Raw genomic sequence first — 18,792 nt, 5'->3', positions numbered from 1 at the left:
GGTTCCTCTTAGGCATTAGGCTAAAGAAAGCATTGTGGATGTTTGCTGCAATATGTTGTTTTTTGTTGTGGTTTTTTTTGGTTTTTTTTACTTTTGGTATACAACTTGTCATTCTGTTGTCCTTACCCCATAGGAGAGGGTTTTTTTTTATTCTGATTTTCGTCATCAAACTTTGAGGTGCCGGACTTCATGCTGCATGGTATTGGTCAGGGAATTTGTTACCTTATAGAATATATATTTTGTGATCATAACTCTGAGAGGGCCATTGGCAACCACACTTAGTTTTTGAATCCCTGGGGAAAACAGGCCTTCTGTCTGTCATGATGTAGGAAAGACTTTCTTCTGCAGTCATTGCTTAAGATTACTTAGAAGTCTCAGAGGATGCTAGAAAAATTTTGCCCTTTCCCTTTTAGTAGAAAAGCATATTTCTTAGTATGTAGTTTTTTGATGCATCTTTCTTCTGCTTTTCAGAGAAACTGTTGTCACTTCTACCAGAATATGTTGTTCCTTATACTATCCATCTCCTAGCTCATGACCCAGATTATGTCAAGGTCCAGGACATTGAACAACTCAAGGACATTAAAGAGTAAGACTACTTTTAATAGTGTTCTTTCTAACTTTATTCTAAGTGAAATTTTAATTCATGGTGGTACTCTGTTACAATGTCAAGTGCACATAATGATGGCAGTTAGTAAAATATTGTGAGAAATAGTATAGATGCTTTTTTAGTGCTTTCTGATATTTTACAGATGAACTCTTTATCTTCTGCTCATCCTACCTTAATTTCATTTTTTCTAAAGAATTGTTTTCCCGGGGTTAGACTGATTCGAATTCATAATACTAGTAAAACCTAGACTAAATCACTTTCTCAAATGTGCTTTTTTAAAGAATTTCTTTTGGATTTTCATTTGTGCGGAATACTGCATTTCTCCTTTAGGTGCCTATGGTTCATACTGGAAATATTGATGGCTAAAAATGAAAACAACAGTCATGCATTTATCAGAAAAATGGTAGAAAATATCAAACAGACTAAGGATGCCCAAGGACCAGATGATCAAAAAATGAATGAAGTAGGTGATACTTTTTGATTGGAAATTGCATTTAATTCTGGCCTGCTTATGGAAGGGAGTTGCTTTTTGTTTATATACCAACTTCAGAATATCTTTCAATAGAGTTGTATGTATGAGACGATACTTTATATATTGTAATGATAATATGTGTTGTAGTTTAGATGACAGTTATTTTCCTGTGCTTCTTGCACATCCGCAAGGGACTTGTAATGGTTTTCAGTCCTCCTTTCTGTTTCAGTAAGATTACTAAACACTAACTTTAAATAGATGTAAACTATAACTTCTACTGTTTAAATCATCTACTAAAGTGCTTTGTAATATTTAATTTTTAAAATGCAGGAGTAAGCTTAGTATAGGAAGAAAAATAGTTACATTAGAAGTCTCTGGTTTGTATTGTGTCGTGAATGTATCAAACCCTGATCTTACTTTTGTGTTTTTAGCGTCACACAATGTACAGATTTGTCACTTTTCTGCTTTGCCCACAGAGATGAGTTTTGGGTAGTGGGTGGGTAGGGTGTGTGAGTTCATTTGTTTGTTTTAACTTTGTCTTAGAAACTAAGGCAAGGGCTATTCTTAAGTGCAGAAAGATCATGAAAACTATCTGTCCTAAACTGTTAGACTTAACAATGCTTTTTGCCTTTAGTGTCTGTATTTCAGTACTCTGCAATACACTGTTTAAGATGCAGGCTGGTGTTAAATTATTAAGATGATTGCTTTTAAACTGTGAGTTCTTGTAGTTCTGTGCTCAAAAGATGCACTATCTCTTGTCAAGATTTCAATGAACTTTTAAAGTGTTGTTTGGTCTTGTAATTTTATTATTTACAGAAACTATATACAGTCTGTGATGTAGCAATGAATATCATTATGTCAAAGAGTACAACATACAGTTTGGAATCCCCTAAAGACCCTGTACTTCCAGCCAGATATTTTACTCAACCTGACAAGGTATACTGTGGCATTTAATTTTTCTTGAGATAAGTCTGTTTAAATATTTGTAAGTTGTAATTTAATGTTGTTTTTCTTAAATATTTCCTGTAACTTCAGACTTCTCCCTATTATATTGTAGTTGAAAATGTACATATGTATATGTTTTCATAAGTATTTGTATATGTGTGCACACACAGAGTTCTCCTCCTTCCCCCAACCCCGATGTTAGTGTTCTGGTTTAAAAATTCAAAAGCATAAGTGATGTAAAGAAAATCTTTCAGTGCAATCTCCAAAATGTGTATATATGTATATATATATATATATATATACACACACACATATATATGTAATTCACTGATTATTGCTGTAATTCCCCCCCTCCTTTCTTTATAGAATTTCAGTAACACCAAAAATTATCTTCCTCCGGAAATGAAGTCTTTTTTTACTCCTGGAAAGGTAGGTATGGTGTGGGGGCTTGGAAGGAGCTTGTTTTTGGTGCTGTATTTGAAGTTCTGGTTTGTCTTTTTTTTTTTTTTTGGGGGGGTGATCTTACTTGTTTGCCTGTTTGTTCCTGTTTGTTTTCTTTGGGTTTTTTTTTTTTGTGTGTGTTTGTGTTGGTTTTTTTTTTAAGAGAACTAGCATGTAGTTTATGAAACAATTTGATTAAGAGAACAGATTGTTTCCAGATTTAGAAAAGAGATGGGTAGAAGGGAAAACTGCTAATGTCTGTGCTGGGTTGTGGCAATAGTAGCCAAAGCCTGTTGTTGTTAAAAGGAGAGAGTCCAAAAAAACCCCTCAAACAACCCGTAATATTTGACAAGTTTACAAAATGGTTAACCTTCTTTTCTGCAGAAGACTACAATGTTGCCTATGAAGTTACAGCTATGGAAAACTCTAACAGAAATTATTTTAAAAATTATGTAAATAATCTTTGGCAAAGCTGAATACCTTTTTACAGTATCTTACAAGATAACTGGCTGTTCTACAGTTATGTTAATTTGTCTTTCAAAAGATGCGTTGTATTGAATGGCAGTGTTCTTTCTTCACTAAAACTAAACCCAGGTACTCTTTAGAATAAAATCTAGTAAAAGAAAAGACAAATTGTGTTTTTCATCTGGATTAATATGTTCTACTCTAGAGGACAAAGAAAATTAATTTGCTACCTTGCAAACAAAAGAAATTTCAGCATCATCATTACCCTTAACTTTGCTAATGAAGCATTAGCTGTGAGCTAGTAACTTACTAATAAAGGAGGAATGCAAGTTAGGAAAAAAGACAGATGAGCATCTCTTTGAGAAGCTGAAAGTCAACATTTATGGATTGAAATAGATCATCACTGTATTGTGCATTTGAGTGCTTGAATGCCATGGATTAGAGATTGGCTTCTTACTTGTGAAGAAGTTTTTAAAAGGAAGTAGTTTGTCTTCCAATTTTTGATCAGTAGTCAATATTAAGTTTTCTAAACCAGTTTTTAACATCAAACATTCTTAGTAGTTTGTCCCATACTTAATATATTAAGTGTACTGTGACAATATTAAATAAGAAACATGGTGTATGCTACCACGAGAAATCACAGAATGTTTGAAGTTGGAAGGAACCTCTGGAGGTCGTTTAGTCCAACCCCTTGTTCTCTGAGACATGATGTGGCCCCTTCTTCATCTTAATGGCCTTTTTCTGAACTCTCTTCAGCAACTCCATGTCTTTCATATGTCCTAACTGAAACTCTTTTGAATCCTGAGTTAACTTTTATATTATTTTCAATTTCTAGTACCAGGTACTCTACCTCTTTTTGTGTTATTTTGAAATTTTGTAACAAGTAGTAGAGCTTATTTGCCTACCAGAATTTTCAATTGCTTCACTGTCATGAGAGGAGCAAGAAATGAAAGTTGGTTTAGGGAGTCCTAGTTTTGGGAATGGAATACTATCTTGAGAGGATGTGAGTGAGGTGGATTTAAGCAGGAAACACTGAGGGCAGTAAGGCTTTGAGTGTATCTTCTGTCATAAGGGAGGAGCTGTTAGTGCAGGCCCTGTTATCCCTTCTTAGTAGAAAGTCTGGTTCAGTGTGAGTTTGAAAATCTCTGCTTTTGAGCTCTTTCAGGAAATGCTTATTGATTAATGTTTAGTTCTGAGCTAGTAGATGTAAATTGTTAAACTGGATTTTGTTCTCCAAGGTTTATTTTTAGAAAGCGTATGCTCTTTTTCTAGTAGTCAGTGCAGAGTGAATCTTTGTCAGTGTAAAGTTCCCTCTGGCTATGAAGGTATAACCTGCACTGCTATGGTGCATAGCTCTGAAAAAGGAATACTCAAAGCTGATATGATATGCATGTTGAACTTTTTTTAGCTGTCACTAACTGTAGACATAGCTAGAATCTAATATTGAAAGAGAAGATGCATAATTAGAAATGTAGGGAATGGTCTTTAATTCAACATTTTTGTACATGGGTGGTTGGCATAAATGTGCATTCTCTCTAGGAGTAATTGAACTTTTTCAGCTCTCTCAAAAGTTAATATGAGGTGGAGGCATTCAACATGTCTGAAAGATAATCCAGATAAATTAATAACCTGAAGCTCACTGATGTCTGGAATTTTGGTACTTATTAAAAGACTAACATTTTTATATCTGTGCAAGAAGTATCAGAGTCTTCTCTACAGTATTGGACTTCGGAGATTCTCATTCATTCCCAGTTGAAACTAATGTGATTGCTATTACATCTAAGCCAGTTCGGTGTCTCCTTTGCTGAAAGGGCCATCCTACTGCTATTTCTGTTTTACTAGTACAGGTGCTTATCTGATCCAGATGGTGAGCTGGTTCAGGAAATAAATCAGCAGAAAGCAAACTGCACACAAAGTGCTGAAGTGGCTTACTGCAAGGTCAGGTGAGCACCCATACTACCAATGAGAAGAGGACAGAATCTAAGGGTACAGAGAAGAATACCAGTTTTGGTGGCAGCTAGCAATTTCATTACAGCTTCCTCAGTTTTCTTCTGGTGTCTGTTGTAGCTTTCATATGAAAATGTTTATCACTTTGTGTTAAAATTAAGATAATGATTGCAGAAAGTGAAACCTGTATTTTAAACATAGTATGTGTTAACGATATCTGAACGTGCAGCTTAAAGTAAAGGAAATATATTTTTGGTTTCAGCCCAAAGCAGCCAATGTTCTTGGAGCAGTTAATAAGCCTCTTTCGTCAGCAGGCAAGCAGTCTCAATCCAAATCTTCTCGAATGGAAACTGTAAGCAATGCCAGCAGCAGTTCAAATCCAAGCTCTCCAGGAAGGATCAAAGGGAGGTTGGTAGACAACAAAGGAACTTTGATATTTCAAATATTTGTAATGGAAACTTTGAATATTTCTATAATATTTTTTAAGTGAAAGACAGAATTCTTTTATCTTACATCGAAGTAAAGTTATAGTACTACATTGGTATAACTGAAACCATGAATTGGGCTTTCTGTCCTCAGAAATAAATTTGCTTTAAAAAAAAAAAAACAAAGCCCTCCAGAATCAAATTACATCCAGAGTTGGCTGAAGGAGGAAAGGAGAGCCTTATATGTTTCATTTTTTGAGAACAGCGTTGGGGGGTTTTGGGGTGTTTTTTAGATAGATAGATAGATATCGTCCCACACATGTATATATGCACATGTGTATATGTGTGTGTGTACACACACAACTGCAGTCCCCAGGAACCTCGCTGTGCAGTTAACAACACATCATAGATGGTGAGGACTGGTAGGCCGTTGTGGTGATCTCACATGACTTCATCCTCTAGCCCCTGCAGTTTGCTGGACTTTGCAGATAAACGTTGTTGGATTTTAGATTAGTTTTGTGATGAAGAGGTGAATGTACTGTGATACTACATAAGTCTTCTTCTACTTATCTGTCTTTAAAAGTTATAGTTTATTTTGTGTCAGCTTTGTAAGTTATTCATCAGTTACTGTGTCTTATGTTCATTTTTTTTAACTGAAAGTCACATTGTCATTAATTTTTTTTCACAGACATTGAGAGATTGCATAGACCCACTATTCATATTTTTTCACATTCTTTCAGGACTGTGAGGAAATGCTATGTTTGAATATAAGGCTTCTCATTTAGTACTTCTGTGACTATTTCATATATGATATTAATTCTACATATAGTACAGTGTTTCACAAGAAATATTTCTCTGCTAGAAAGTCTGCAGAAAGGCTTATTTCTTATGAGTCATGCAGGTTGACATGCTGAAATACATTATTGGCTAGAGACAGGTGGACTCCAGATTCTCCTCTATATCCATCAAAATGAATCTGAGATCAAATTTTAAAAAATGCTGCACTCACAGCCTAACCTGTCATCTTCATGATCTCTGCAGTTCACCTGAGTTAAACTGGTGTTTTGAGTGGAGATGTCAAAGACAAAGAGAAGTTATGACAATGATTCCGTATGTGTGGTATTCCTAGTTTAGTCTGTCGGAATATGTACAGGCAAATTTTCATCTGTTGAGATGATGTATAAAACCTGTGCTTCTGATTATGTCACAGTTATTACAGATTTTACACTTGTAGGAGTGAGAACGTCTTTCACTCACTATGCAGTGGCCAGGCCAAGGAATTAAGGGTTTGTGCATTGGAATACCACTTTTCACTTAAACTCATAGCATATATCTTTTCATTAATAAATGTGCATTGGTATTTAAAAATGTTGCTTCTGCCTACCCCAGGGCAGATGAAATGAAAGGACTCATGTATTGGCTTTTGTGCATTACCTTTTATCTGTGGGTCTCAGTGTTTTACATATGCAGGAGGCATTATTGTCCACATTTATATTTGTAGAAACTGAAATAAAAATGAAATTTCTACTGTAAAAAAACAACAAAAAGCAGAGGGATGAACTGGTCTCTGAAATTTAAATCTGCTGTTTTATTGCCTATATAGGAAAGTGTGCATTCTTTGGCTGGTCTGTCTGTGGGGATCTTTGATTGGTATAGGAAAGTGTATGCAAATCTATGCAAACGTGCAGATCACTTGCAACTCAGTAAGACTCTTCTGTTTTAAAAAACTGGTTATCTTTCCTGGTAAAAAAAAAAAATCAGTGTGGTTTATGATTAAAACCTTTGTCCAGAGATGTAGATATTCTGGCTTGTGATACATGGTGGCTATAGTACCCACAGTGAAATGTTTCTTTCTGCTGAATTATTCATTTTAGTAATAGATTTCTTAAGAAGATTGTTGTTCTTAGTTGTTTTTTTTTTAATGATTGCCCAGTGTATTATAATAATGAGGGGAATACATGTTTATTCATTCTAGGCTTGACAGCACTGAAATGGACCACAGTGAAAATGAAGAATTCACACTGGCTTCACCATTACCAGGAAAGAAAACTGACAAGAGGGACGACTCTGATCTTGTAAGGGTGAGCTGTTTGGTTGCATTGCAGATGTTTCATTTTAAATCACCAGGACAATAAAATAAAAATTCGTGTGATGATATTTTATATCATTCAAGAAAATATGCTGAAACGTGAAACTGAGTTGATATTTTAAGCTACTGGAAAATGTGGTTAGAGTTGGATATGAAAATACAATGAAAAAAGGTTCAGATTCTCTGTTTTTCATAGAATTATATAGGTTGGAAAAGACCTTTAAAGGTCATCAAGTCCAACCATTAAACCAGCACTGAGAAGTCTACCACTAAATCATGTCCTTAAGTGTACTTAGGCCTTAGAGAGTGATAGCCTTGTCCTTATTGAGGGATTTACATATATATGTAGATCAGTAATGCTGAAGGTTCCTAATAAGGATATAAAACATTTTTTGGACTCTCACTCATATGTAGCGCTTTAATACATAAAAGAAATTTTAAGCAGGCTAAGTATTATCTTAAGCAGTATTTACACCTGCATCAGAATACAGAAAAATAAACTACCAGAGAAAATTGTAATTGTATTGTAATTTTAAAATCAGGTAAAATAAGAAGAATTTCAAATACCACTAGTAAATTTCAGTTCTTTGTGCCTTAATAGCAGTTGACAATCTATATCTTGTAGTATATCCCAAATATTTTGTAGTATTTGGGATATGCATGAAAAAGTAATAAGATCAGATTTGTTAAAATATGATTTTCTTGACCACATTAAAGATGTCCTGTGTCCGATGTCACTGCTGCTTTATTATTTTTTTTTTACTGTCTCTGACACTTTTCTGTTCTCTCATTATATCAGTCTGGTGCATTTTTCTTAGTTGCTTGGGACATAAGCTACTGACTAGTAAAAGTGTCCTGAATTTTTGCTTGTGTTGAAGTGTAAATAACCATCTTATATTGTTATATCTTGTGGGAAAAGCAAACTGACTTATAACAAAATCAGAAAAATCAGGAATCTCTTGTCAAAAAAATAACACTTCTGTAAACTTTAAAGTCTGAAAGTCCAAACAGCTCCTGGCGTGCAATTCATGTTTAGAAGCATTAATTTGAACTGGTAACTGAGAAAGCTGAGCAATAAAGCAAATACAGTTCAGTGTTTTGAGTACTTTTGAGGGCATTATTCCACTTTAAATCTGTAAGCAAGGTGCTTAAGGTCATTGATTCAGAACTCCTTTTTGGTTTTTTGGAGCTGGGGAGCACATTATAGAAAGCATTAGCTGAGAAGCAGAATTGTAATTGGGTAGCAGAAGGTCCATGTTTTAAAGACATCACTTCAGGATGTTTGTCCAAATTAAATTGTTGAGTAACACCTTAGTTCTAAAGTTGTGGGACATGGTTTAACCTCAGGAGGAAACTTGACTTTGAAAATTGGCTGCAGTTACCACCTAAAAGGACCTGCAATGACAGATGTGCATGATGACTGCAAAGGCAAATAAACCGAAATAACGAGGATGTCACTGATCTAGATCAACAGTTTTGTCACTGAAGACATGAACTGACAGGAGGTGTCATCATTGTTCAAACATTTTTCTTGTCTTCTTCTAGTGTAATTCTTTGTCCTTTAATTTCTTTTCTGCTTTTCTTGACAAAGGTTTTTGGATAAAGTGGAAATGAAGCTGACTTTGTAAGCTGACTTCTAGCTTATGGAACAAAGGAAATGTGAAGGAAAAAACATTCACTTGGATTTTTAAGTTGTGTAACTGTCATTGTGTAGATTAAATTGCCATGTGGCAAATACTAATGATGTGCTGAAATACAGTAATATAAGTATGAAACAAACATTGATATGAAACAGAAATACTGTAAATATTTGGACTTTTGGACAATTTCATGGTCTGAAATGAAATACAGTACCCATGAAATGGTACATGGGTAGTATTTTCTTTTTTTTTTATTTTTCCTAGAGATGGGGGTTGGTTGGAGTGAACAGGCCCTAATAACTGCTTGTTGAAATCTTTGCACTTTTTATAGCTCTTTACTGTGCACTTTACAGAACTAAAACATGGAGAGGTGAAGGAATATTTTCTGTTTTGAAAGCTTATGATTCAGAAAGGGTTCTGCCTTTCTTGATATGATGGAGGGCAGGAATGCCATCCAGAGGCATCCATGGCAGGCTTGAGGAGTGGGCCCGTGGGAACCTCATGAGGCTCAACAAGTCCAAGTGTAAGGTCCTGCAGCTGAGTCGGGGCAATCCTCAGTGTCAACACAGGCTGGAGGATGAAGGGATTGACAACAGCCCTGCCAAGAGGGACTGGGGACACTGGTGGATGAAAAACTGGACATGAGCCAGCCATGTCTGCTCGCAGCCCAGAAAGCCAACTGTGTCCTGGGCTGCATCAAAAGGAGAGGGGGCCAGCAGGTTGAGGGAGGTGATTCTTGACATCTGCTCTGCTCTCATGGGACCCCCATCAGGAGCACTTCATTAGAAGGCAGACATGGAGCTGGTTAGAGCAGAGCCAGAGGAAGGCCATGAAAATGGTCAGAGAGCTGGAACACCTCTCCTAGGAAGAAAGACTGAGAGAGTTAGGGTTGTTCAACCTGGAGAAGAGAAGGCTCTGGGGAGACCTTGTTGCGACCTTTCAGTGTATGACGGGGCCTTATAAGAAAGATGGAGAAAAACTGTTTACCTGGTCCTGCAGTGATGGGTCAAGGGGCAACAGCTTTAAACTCAGAGAGGTTAGGTTTAGATTAGACATAAGGAAGAGACTTTTTACAGTGAGGGTGGTAGGACAGTGGAACAGATTGCCCAGAGCAATTGAGGATGCCCCACCATTGGAGGTGTTCAGGGCCAGGCTGGACAGGGCTTTGAGTAACGTGGTCTAATGGAAGGTGTCTCTGCCCATGACAGCGTGATTGGAACGAGATAATCTTTATGAGTCCCTTCAGACACGAACTAGACTGTGATTGTTTTAAGGCTCGGATGGAGTTTTTTGCTGCGCAGAACAAATGCTGAGTCTTGGTACAGCTCTGACAGTAGTGGTTTGGCAGCTACCACTAATTCCTGTTCTTCCCTCTAGAATTGTAAATTCAGATTGCCCACTGTCTCCTGTATTAGTGCCTTGCCAGTGCTAGGATGGGAGCCAGGCATAACCACCTTGCAGCTCACAAACAAGAGCTTGAAGCCACAATTTGACAATTCTCATCCTCTCCATCTTAATATTTTCCTATTGATAGAAATACAGTTATGGATGTTATATCCTAATGCGTTTGATACAGCTGAAGATACAAATGAGGAAGACCCTACACACTTCAGTGTTTTGACTACTCACCTTTCAAATAATCTTTCTCTCTTGCCTGGTATTTTTTATGTAGGTATGTGTTTATACTTTTGCAATGTTTTTGAAATGGATATGGTAGACAAACTGAGACAACTTGTGTAGCTTGAAGACTGTATGTCTTGCTGGGTGAAGTTTCTGCATGTGACTGTTTAATATGGCAGTTTAATTTTTTAATTTAATGGTGTAATCTTACCTTTTCAGTCTGAGATGGAGAAGCCTAGAGGACGGAAGAAAGCAGCTATCACAGATTCAGAAGAGAAATTAGGCATAGATGATCTGAATAAATTGGGTCAAGAGCAGAAACTTAGAGGTAGTCAGCGGGGAAGGAAGAGACCTGCTATTGTTTCAGAAGCTGATGAAACACAATGGCAAGATGAAAAAAGGCTAAAAGAAGATGTGATAGAAAGTGAGGATGAACAGAACAGTCCACCAAAGAAAGGGAGAAGAGGACGCCCTGCCAGAACAAATAATGGGGGAACACCAAAGGAAGAACCAGTGGCAAAGTCATCAAAAAGGAGCAAAAAAAAACAACCGCCAGCAGCTGCAGCAGAAGAGGAGGAGGAGGAAGAAGAAAGGCAAACTGAAAACATTGAACAAAAACCAAAAGGCAGGCAAAATAGGACATCAAAAAGAACACAGCAGAGGTAAGTCCATCTTCTTGTAAGCTGCATATTTTTTATCTTTGGACATTAGTTATAATTTGATACTTTGCAATTTGGGTCTTCCTCAAAACAGAGCAGAACCATCTGAAACTAGTACAGTTGAATCAGCACAGTCTACGCCACAGAAAAGACGAGGAAGGTCATCACAAACACCACCATCACAGCAAAAAAAAGTGTAAGTGTTCTAAATCTGTGTTCAGTGAAAATTAAAAATATGCTTCTGTGCCCCCAAGCAAACATTTACTGAAAATGTTTCGGAATGCTTTAATTGACAGTTAAGAAAATAAATTGCCATTGTTATTTCTAAAATGTTTTTCTTGGCTGCTTCTCCTAGGTCATCTCAAACCAGATCAAGAGACTGCGAGTAAGTTTAGGGTGCTCAGGTAGCATATTCGTAGCTTTTCTTTTCTAGGAGAAAAGTCAATAAAGCACAGGAGGGCCTTGAAGATAGGGCTTTATTAGGACTTTAAGGAGAGAAAAGTGGTCCTGTTTGTTTTGGATGGGGGGAAGAATCCAATTTTTACTGTAGTGAAACAGTATTGTGGAGAATTAAGTTTATTTTGATTCTCCTTAAATTAATGTTTCTAGTTTCTGACCTTCTCGTTATCCACTTGAATCATTTCCACATGAATAAAATGTGAAGGATAGTAGCTTCTGAAAATTGTGAGGTGCATTAAGCTCCAAAATGAGGTTAAACTCTGGCTAGCTTCATTTTCTTGTGCCTGCTGTAGGAAATTAGAGGTGTCTCTACCTTTTCTGTACATGTGTAGGTAATATATGTAAGCAGAGGTGCACAAGTGGTTATTTGCCCGCTTGTATCTAACTGCAGCTCATGGAACAGATTTACTCTTCTAGAACCTGGTGATAAATTCCTTATGGCACTGCTTAAGCACTTCTGCCATCCGATGTTTTGTGTTACTCTGTTGTTTTTCTGTCTTTTGGGCTTAGTTAGCATCACACTGATCTTCCTCTGGCAGTGTAATGTACTGATTTGCCTGACCCCGGAGATCTTCCATACCAGAGAACTTTGCGTGAAGAAGCTTGCACCCTCGTTTCACATTCTAGGTTTACACCAGATCAATTGATCTAGCATTTTGCACACACCATATCCTGACCTTTCCAGTGTTCTGCTTCCCTACCTCACCTCAGATCTCTACTGCTCCTTTACTCTGTAACCAGAAACACAGGACTCAACACTCTCTTGATTTCTACAGAAGTCACTGCTTCATGTGCAGTAGAACCAGAGTTGGAAGCTGCTACTGCCATGCCGAGAAGACACGCGAACAAGTCATTGTTGGGTGACATGCTGTGTGGCATTTATCAAATTCCCTTTACTAAAAAGTATCTTTCGAATCACTTTTCAGTGAAATTGGTGAAGCCCTTACCTTTCTTTACCCCATTTTAAACAGAAAGTAAACTGTATCACTCTCTGTGATCAGTAACAAATGTAGCTCTTTCATGTGTATATGTTGTTCATGGCACAAGGAACCCAAGTAAGTTGTTTCAGGGTTCAAAGTTGTTGGGTCTATTCTAGATTTCATTTAAAAAAATATTGTGGGTTGTTGTTTGTTTTTTTTTTTAAAGTCAGACCACCCCTTTTCCAAATCTACAAGAAAAAGATGAGACCATAGTAATTTTTCAGTCTTTAAAGTACACTGTAGCTAGACCTTTTTTCCTTTCCTACATACATATCTACAGCAGTTTTAACTGAAGGAAGTTGGTAGATTGAGCAGGACCACAAGATAGAATATATTTAATCCAAATACTTAAAGCTTTCTAGGCTCCTTGGGAATGGATTTGAAATTAGAATTTGGGATTTTGCCTATGAGGTGATAAAATATCCTGTGGGGTGATAGTCTATAACCTGTTTCTGAGGGCAAATTAGGCTACCACTCAGTGCATGTGAAAAGGCTTATTTTTGTAATATGTGAAAAGATAAACCTAGCTTGTGAGTAATTCTTCTGTTTCTTTTTCAATTCTCTTGCTTCTGTCAGTCTTGAAGACTTGGTTTGGGCTAATTTATGTTACTTCTCAAGGGATGGTATGCTGGTTAATGCAATTCAGAGATTTTATTTTGTCCAGATTTTAGTGGTTCTCAGGACTGAAAATTCCTACCACTTTTGTAGTGTAATGGTGTCAGAGGACAGTTGTTTTAGATCTGTGCCCCCAGTGGAGATTGATATCTATCTGTTGTCTGCCTGGAACAGAGTTTCTGGTTTAATTTCAACCAAAAAGTCACCCAGTTTGGTTGCAACAAGACTTCATCTGAAATAAATGGGATGATTCTGTGATTTGATTCTGAATTGTGCTAATGTAATGTGGGTGATGCTCTGTAGTTTTGGATATATATGCAGTTGGCTTTTTTTTAAGGTGAGGGGCGGATGACTAGTTCTCAAGTAAAGCAAGTGGGTGCTTTTTGCTTGTGTCGCAGGTCCCATAACTAAACCAGACAATTTAAGCTATTGTTGACTGATTGTTCTTGATTATCCTAATTAAGTTATTGTTATCCTGATTGTCCCTAGCTCTTAGTATGAGCTAACTTGGAATATTTGCATTTAGGTTCATCATAGTGTTAATTTCATAAATAACAATATGGGTTCTTCTAGATTGTGTATAAACTCCTGTAGAAATAGAGTACATCTATTCATTGAATTGTATAGGAAAAAAACAACACATAGTATTCAGTCTCTGGCTCTTTGGCTTTTCCTGTTCACTGCTTAGGGTTGTTCACTGCTTTGGCCTGTATTCTGGCACTGAAGAGAAAAATTTGCCTTGTCTATAGAGACAAAACTGTTCAACTTTGTAGTCCTAGCCCTCTATTAAGGAAGAATTTTGTTTTAGTTCCACTTCTTCTGTTTCATGTATGGGTGAACTATATAGGTGGATAAGACAAGAGTATTACATAACATGAAATTTTAAGGCTTCTGTTCTTGTAAAGTAGAATGTTTGCTCATACAGTTTATACATTTGCAGACCCATATGCTGTGAAGCTGATCTTTATTTTTCTTCTCATTGTAGCCGTGCAGGACGTTCCAAACAAGCAGCCAGTAAAGAGAATGAATCTAGTGAAGAGATGGATGTATTTCAGGGTAGTTCACCGGTTAGTGATGACATTCCCCAGGAAGAAGTAATGGAAGAAGAGGAAGTTTCCACAATCAATGTAAGACAGATGCCTGAGATTTTCTTTGTGAGTCTTTGTGGTGGTCCTCTGTGTATTGATGATCAGAGAATGACTTCTGTTCTTAGAATGACTTCTCCTATACTTAGAACTTATTCTTCCTACTTTAAAATGAATGAGGTCACTGTCAGCTGCCACTGTTGTGTAGTGGAGCTGCACTGTAGTTTCCCAGAGAAGCTGCATGTCTTAGAAAATACCTCTTTTTGTCAAACATCTTAAAGTTTCTGTTCTGTGTAACCTTTCTCATCTGTATGCCAGAATTGCGTATTATCTAATGGAAATTATTTTCCAGGTCACTGTTGCTCATTCTTCTCAGCTGTATTGTGATAGTGAATAAATTCAAAACAAACACACAAAATGAATAGTACTGGAAAATAAGCATGACATCTTGGAACAGAATCCTAAACTAATTTCTTCCTCTTAGCAGCATATGCAAATATGTTAAGATAATTTCACTTCTATATTTATTTCATATTACCAATGTTAGTAGTAATACTAAAAATTTAACTGTGAATGCCTTTACACTTTTGGGTACGTCTGATGATTGGAGCATCTGAGTTCATAAAAACAGAAAAAACTGTTTTTGAATACAAGAAGGACACAGGCTCAGTAACATCAAATGAAGTTACATCCTGGTCATTGAATGGGACTTGTGCTTGTGATGAAATGAATAATGAATGCCACTGTATACGGTTATTCAAACATTATTGAGCAAGACTGAGCATTTTTTCCATTACAGAATATATTTGTTCTCAGATTTTTCAAGATTTTTCTGTAAAAACATTAAATTACTTTTTCTCCAAATAGGTCCGTCGCAGAACTTCCAAAAGGGAAAGGCGATGAGTGAGCATGTAGTTACCAGCCTTCCAGGTGAAAGCTTTGAAGAATGCTTTTAATATAAAGCTTGAGACTGAATGAAGCTGTTAGTGCACAAATGGGGTTGCTGACAAAAAGACAAAACCTATTTTACTGCCCCTGCATTTGAAGTCCCTAGGTCACAAGCTTTAGCCACACACATGTTGATATCATTAACTGTGGATTTTTGTGAAGTGTAATGTGCGCTGGCTTTGTAGACATACGAACTAAAGAAGAAAACTGTAAATAGTTCTTTTTTTAATGTTTCTGACTTATAAAGTGCTTGTATAGCTTTTATCTGCGGCTTTAAACTGACAGTACCCCACTGTTTATTGGATCGATTGGTTTAAAAAAGAACAGTTTGTTGAAAATTGATCTCAAGCAATATCTGTCAGTGTTCGTATTTGTACTCTTGTTGACATTTAACTGTGAAAAAAAAATCAGTTGAACAAATAGTGCCACATTCTTTTGCCACTATTTGTCACGTGGAGGAGAAGAAGAAGAAAAAGTCTTTGTTTCCTTCATGAATATAACCTAGTGTTTACCTTCAGGCACCTACTTATCATCAGAGGTGCTAAATTACTTTCTTTTACAGTTGAACAATGTTGGATAGAGTAATACAAGAGATGCAAATTGTGAAAGAAGTTTTGTTTTACACCTCAGTATTGATGCCAGACTTTTCTGGACTTGTAGTGGCATTGAAAATTCAAAAAGGATTTAAAATATTTTAATTTTAAAAGTGTGTTATTAAATAATGTACTGAATACCCTACCCATTTTATCTTCCCCTCTCAGTTTTTATTAATCTACTGTATCAATAAAATTCTGTAACTGAGTTTTTAATAGTCTAGTATGTTAATGTGTATAGATATTTCCTTCTGAACATGATGTTCACAAAGAGCAAATTATTACTACATTATAATATGAAATCTGATATATAAACATTAGTGAAAATACAATTCTTATTACAATGTAAAGTTAATCACAAAGAGAAATTTTATTGATGCAGTGTGTCTTTATAAAGCTGTTCTTGAGAGCCAAGTGTTTTGTATTTTATAGTGAAGTTGCATGTTTATGAAAAATGTGCTGAAAATGGGATGTAATGTTTTTTTGGAAACTCGTATCTAGCAGTAGTTTTTGGTAGGTTGCCTCATGAGAGAACCTTTTATTGAGAGTTTATTGTACCTTTCTTTTTTGTTTTTGAGCCAAATTTTTTTGGTATGAAGAGCTAAGTTTTTTTGGATAACCAGCTGTCGATTATTACAGTCAAGGTATTCAAGATTTGAATGAAGCTCCATTTTTATTTTGTGCTACCATAGAGAGATTGGTTTTTGTTGTTTTTTTGTCTTTTTTTTAGGTATAGTCTTAAAAAAAAAGGAAACAAAATGCTTAGAGCAGTATCCTGTTCCTGTATGCAGTTTTACAGTTTACAAAGCGTGTCTTTGAACCAAAATGTATCAGTTGCTACACTATGCTTAGCCAAGCACACATTATACCTTCAGGTGCTGTTCTCCCTCTGATACCCTACAGTTGACAACACATGAAAAATCAATTTCTAAACTAAGAAAATTTTATTTCATTGAATAATGGAGCATTTTCACATAATCCATCAATAAATAAGTTATTGTTGCAAGGTGGCCTGTAAAGATCAGAGAAAAGGATAATACTAAACCATGGATTTACTGATTTACAAAGTGTAAGATCACTAGTAAACCAAGCAACCCTTAAAATTTTTTCATTATGCTTTTTTTTTGTACCGATGGAAAAAAGTGTTATAAACAATTAGGTTATTCTGCCTCATCTTAACTTCTCCACTCTTCCAGTATTCAGCTTTTCAACATTTATACCTGTAGATATGAGGGAAATGCTGCCTAGAAAGGCAAATATGGTTGATAAGAATTGACTTTGAAAGAGTTGGCACAACAGAACTGGCTTACTTATGCTTCAGCAGTGCAAATGCAAGTTGTTGAGGTTTTTTTTATGGTAGAGAATAATTAAAAGCTAGCTTTATATTTTCCTCTTTGACAGAATTGCACTGAAAACATTTATGGAAGATGTACCTTTAAGTCCATTTTATACAAAAAATATGAAAAATTGATGCTGAAACTGCTGCAGACTCTTGAGGCTTTATGTGCATAAACATGGTTAGGTTAAACTTCATCAAATATTGATGCACCATTACTGATCATAATGTTTATTGTAAATTTAAACTATAGTTTTGCAAATGTTGATTTCTTGGGTTATAATGTGTAATTCATTATTTCTTGAGAAATAGACACAGCAAATATTTCATTCTTATATTCAAACTTCTTCTAAGTTCATTCTCATCTCGTATAAAGAAAATGAATATTTTATGTACTAACATTTTGAGATCTGCATACAGTAGCTACAGTAGATTATAATTATGTGTAAAAGATAAATTGCTAACATTCAGTTAGCATGCTCTTCTGCAATGATAATGTTAAGTTTATAAAATGTACTGTATTACATTAAAAGATCAAATTGAACTCACTGTAACAAGTTCCAGTATGACATTTTTGTGAGATTACCGAAGTATCTTGCTGTACTTTGCAGCAAATTAAGCTTTTGTTACATTTCCTTTTCTTGCTGCAGTGCAACAGGAAACTCTCAGTGATCTGTAGTTCATATGCAAAATCCAAACAGGGATTGTAATATTTATACTAATGTTTAAGAATAATTCGCTTATTCCAGAAGCATGGTGGTCTTTTACTTGTTACCTACTGAGATAATGAATACTTAGGGTCAAGTAATCCACTAATAGGAGGGAAATGTGAAATTGCTTGAAAGTTCTAGTGTGAGTACACCTGTTCCACCTTGGATAGTTTAGAATTCTGTATTAATAATACTTGACTCTGTCAATTGACTTTATTTTCTAGCAACACTGAACCCTTTTTCAAATATTTTGACACTTGCTCTTTTGACATTTTGATCTCTGTGAACAAAAACATTAGAATTTACAAAAAGATACTCATATTAAAGACCCTTTTGTCAAAAATGAATATGCTCAATTTGTAACTTGAAAAAAATTTAGAGTTGAATATTAAATACATCATTCTGGCATAGCATTTGTCATCTGATAGTCTAAAAAAGACACCACCAAACTTGAGAGGTGTGTGTGCAGTTTTCTTGCTCCCTTTTTTGCATGTGTAGGTCTTGACAGATTATCAAAATCTGCTTTCCTGAATGCACACAGTAGGTTTTGGATCCTGCAAGTTTACGTCCCTGTCATTCTTTGGGGTTAGTTCTTAAATACATTCATCCTATGCAAGTACAGGTACAAACCCAAGTACATTATGTTTGAATATTCTCACACTTGTGCATGCAGGGCATAGGAGGATCTTACAGCTGTATACCAGAGATATACAAAATTCTGAGTTTGTGGATGGAGTAATTTTAAAGACTTATCTG

The 18,792-nt window shown here is 35.9% G+C and overlaps 1 protein-coding gene across 6 annotated transcripts in view; it reads left to right on the top strand.

Moving 5' to 3' along the window:
- PDS5B (PDS5 cohesin associated factor B) overlaps nucleotides 1-18,379 on the top strand; it is a 98,701-nt gene extending 80,322 nt beyond the window's left edge. For 3 of the 6 annotated variants that reach the window (XM_051778830.1, XM_051778829.1, XM_051778834.1), the window contains 10 exons: nucleotides 472-586; nucleotides 938-1,070; nucleotides 1,896-2,015; nucleotides 2,391-2,453; nucleotides 5,140-5,285; nucleotides 7,278-7,383; nucleotides 10,871-11,313; nucleotides 11,405-11,506; nucleotides 14,350-14,491; nucleotides 15,317-18,379. In XM_051778830.1, coding sequence (XP_051634790.1) covers nucleotides 472-586; nucleotides 938-1,070; nucleotides 1,896-2,015; nucleotides 2,391-2,453; nucleotides 5,140-5,285; nucleotides 7,278-7,383; nucleotides 10,871-11,313; nucleotides 11,405-11,506; nucleotides 14,350-14,491; nucleotides 15,317-15,352 — 1,406 coding nt within the window. In that variant the 3' untranslated portion in view covers nucleotides 15,353-18,379. The remainder of the gene's footprint in view (nucleotides 1-471; nucleotides 587-937; nucleotides 1,071-1,895; nucleotides 2,016-2,390; nucleotides 2,454-5,139; nucleotides 5,286-7,277; nucleotides 7,384-10,870; nucleotides 11,314-11,404; nucleotides 11,507-14,349; nucleotides 14,492-15,316) is intronic. The other 3 variants (XM_051778831.1, XM_051778832.1, XM_051778833.1) reach the window with 3 other exon arrangements.
- Nucleotides 18,380-18,792: the final 413 nt, after the last annotated feature.

The sequence above is a fragment of the Manacus candei genome, unplaced genomic scaffold (assembly GCF_025592945.1).
Source record: "Manacus candei isolate 608988 ecotype Guabito, Panama unplaced genomic scaffold, ASM2559294v1 h1tg000014l, whole genome shotgun sequence".
Classification (NCBI taxonomy): domain Eukaryota; kingdom Metazoa; phylum Chordata; class Aves; order Passeriformes; family Pipridae; genus Manacus; species Manacus candei.
This window is presented reverse-complemented; position numbering and strand designations above follow the sequence as displayed.